At 51.6% G+C, this 971-nt stretch overlaps 1 protein-coding gene across 1 annotated transcript; it reads right to left on the reverse strand.

Moving 5' to 3' along the window:
- Nucleotides 1-312: 312 nt before the first annotated feature.
- Nucleotides 313-965, reverse strand: ARF6 (ADP ribosylation factor 6). The gene has a single exon (XM_008637326.2). The coding sequence runs from the start codon at nucleotides 931-933 to the stop codon at nucleotides 445-447; it is 489 nt and encodes a 162-aa protein (XP_008635548.1). The 5' UTR covers nucleotides 934-965; the 3' UTR covers nucleotides 313-444.
- Nucleotides 966-971: the final 6 nt, after the last annotated feature.

Raw genomic sequence — 971 nt, forward strand, 5'->3', positions numbered from 1 at the left:
CAGAAAGCATACACTGAAAATGGACCCCCTCCCCCAACATCCCCCAAAATAATCAAACCAGCAAAGGGCTATCGAGAGGAAAAAGGAAAAAAAAAAAACCAAAAAAAAGTTACTTAGCAAGTCTATAATGTGTCCTTCCCCTGTTTGCTGGAAGTCTGCCATAGCATCTAGTGCCTGTGTTCGTGTCACATTCGGAGGTTAGAGCATCCTAACGCCAAGCAGGAGGAGTTAGAACAGGAATCCAGCCAAGGGTGCAGGAGGAAAGGGTGGCAACTGGAGAAAGGTGATCATAATCCTATGGATGCGTTTTTGTTTTTACTTTTCAGTAGAGAATCATTCTTCTGGAAAGCCACGTGGGGTTTTTTTTTTTTGTTTTGTTTTGTTGGTTTTTTTGTTTTTTTTTTTTTTCTTTAATTCTTTGTAGACTAAATAGTTCCTCTCCCATTAGGATTTATAATTGGACGTTAACCACGTCAGCCCTTCGTAGAGTCCATCCCCCGTCGTGGCACAGGAGGGCTGCACATACCAATTCCTATCCCTGATCCGGGTCAGGCCCAGTTTCTCCTGGATCTCGTGGGGTTTCATGGCGTCGGGCAGGTCCTGCTTGTTGGCGAAGATGAGGATGATGGCGTCCCGCATCTCCCGGTCGTTGATGATGCGGTGCAGCTCCTGCCGCGCCTCGTCGATGCGGTCGCGGTCGGCGCAGTCCACCACGAAGATGAGCCCCTGCGTGCCCGTGTAGTAGTGCCGCCACAGGGGCCGGATCTTGTCCTGGCCGCCCACGTCCCACACGTTGAACTTGACGTTCTTGTAGGTGACGGTCTCCACGTTGAAGCCCACGGTGGGGATCGTGGTCACCGACTGGCCCAGCTTCAGCTTGTACAGGTGCGTGGTCTTGCCGGCCGCGTCCAGCCCCAGCATCAGGATCCGCATCTCCTTGTTCCCGAAGATCTTGGACAGCACCTTGCCCA

The sequence above is a fragment of the Corvus brachyrhynchos genome, unplaced genomic scaffold (assembly GCF_000691975.1).
Source record: "Corvus brachyrhynchos isolate BGI_N302 unplaced genomic scaffold, ASM69197v1 scaffold245, whole genome shotgun sequence".
Taxonomy (NCBI): domain Eukaryota; kingdom Metazoa; phylum Chordata; class Aves; order Passeriformes; family Corvidae; genus Corvus; species Corvus brachyrhynchos.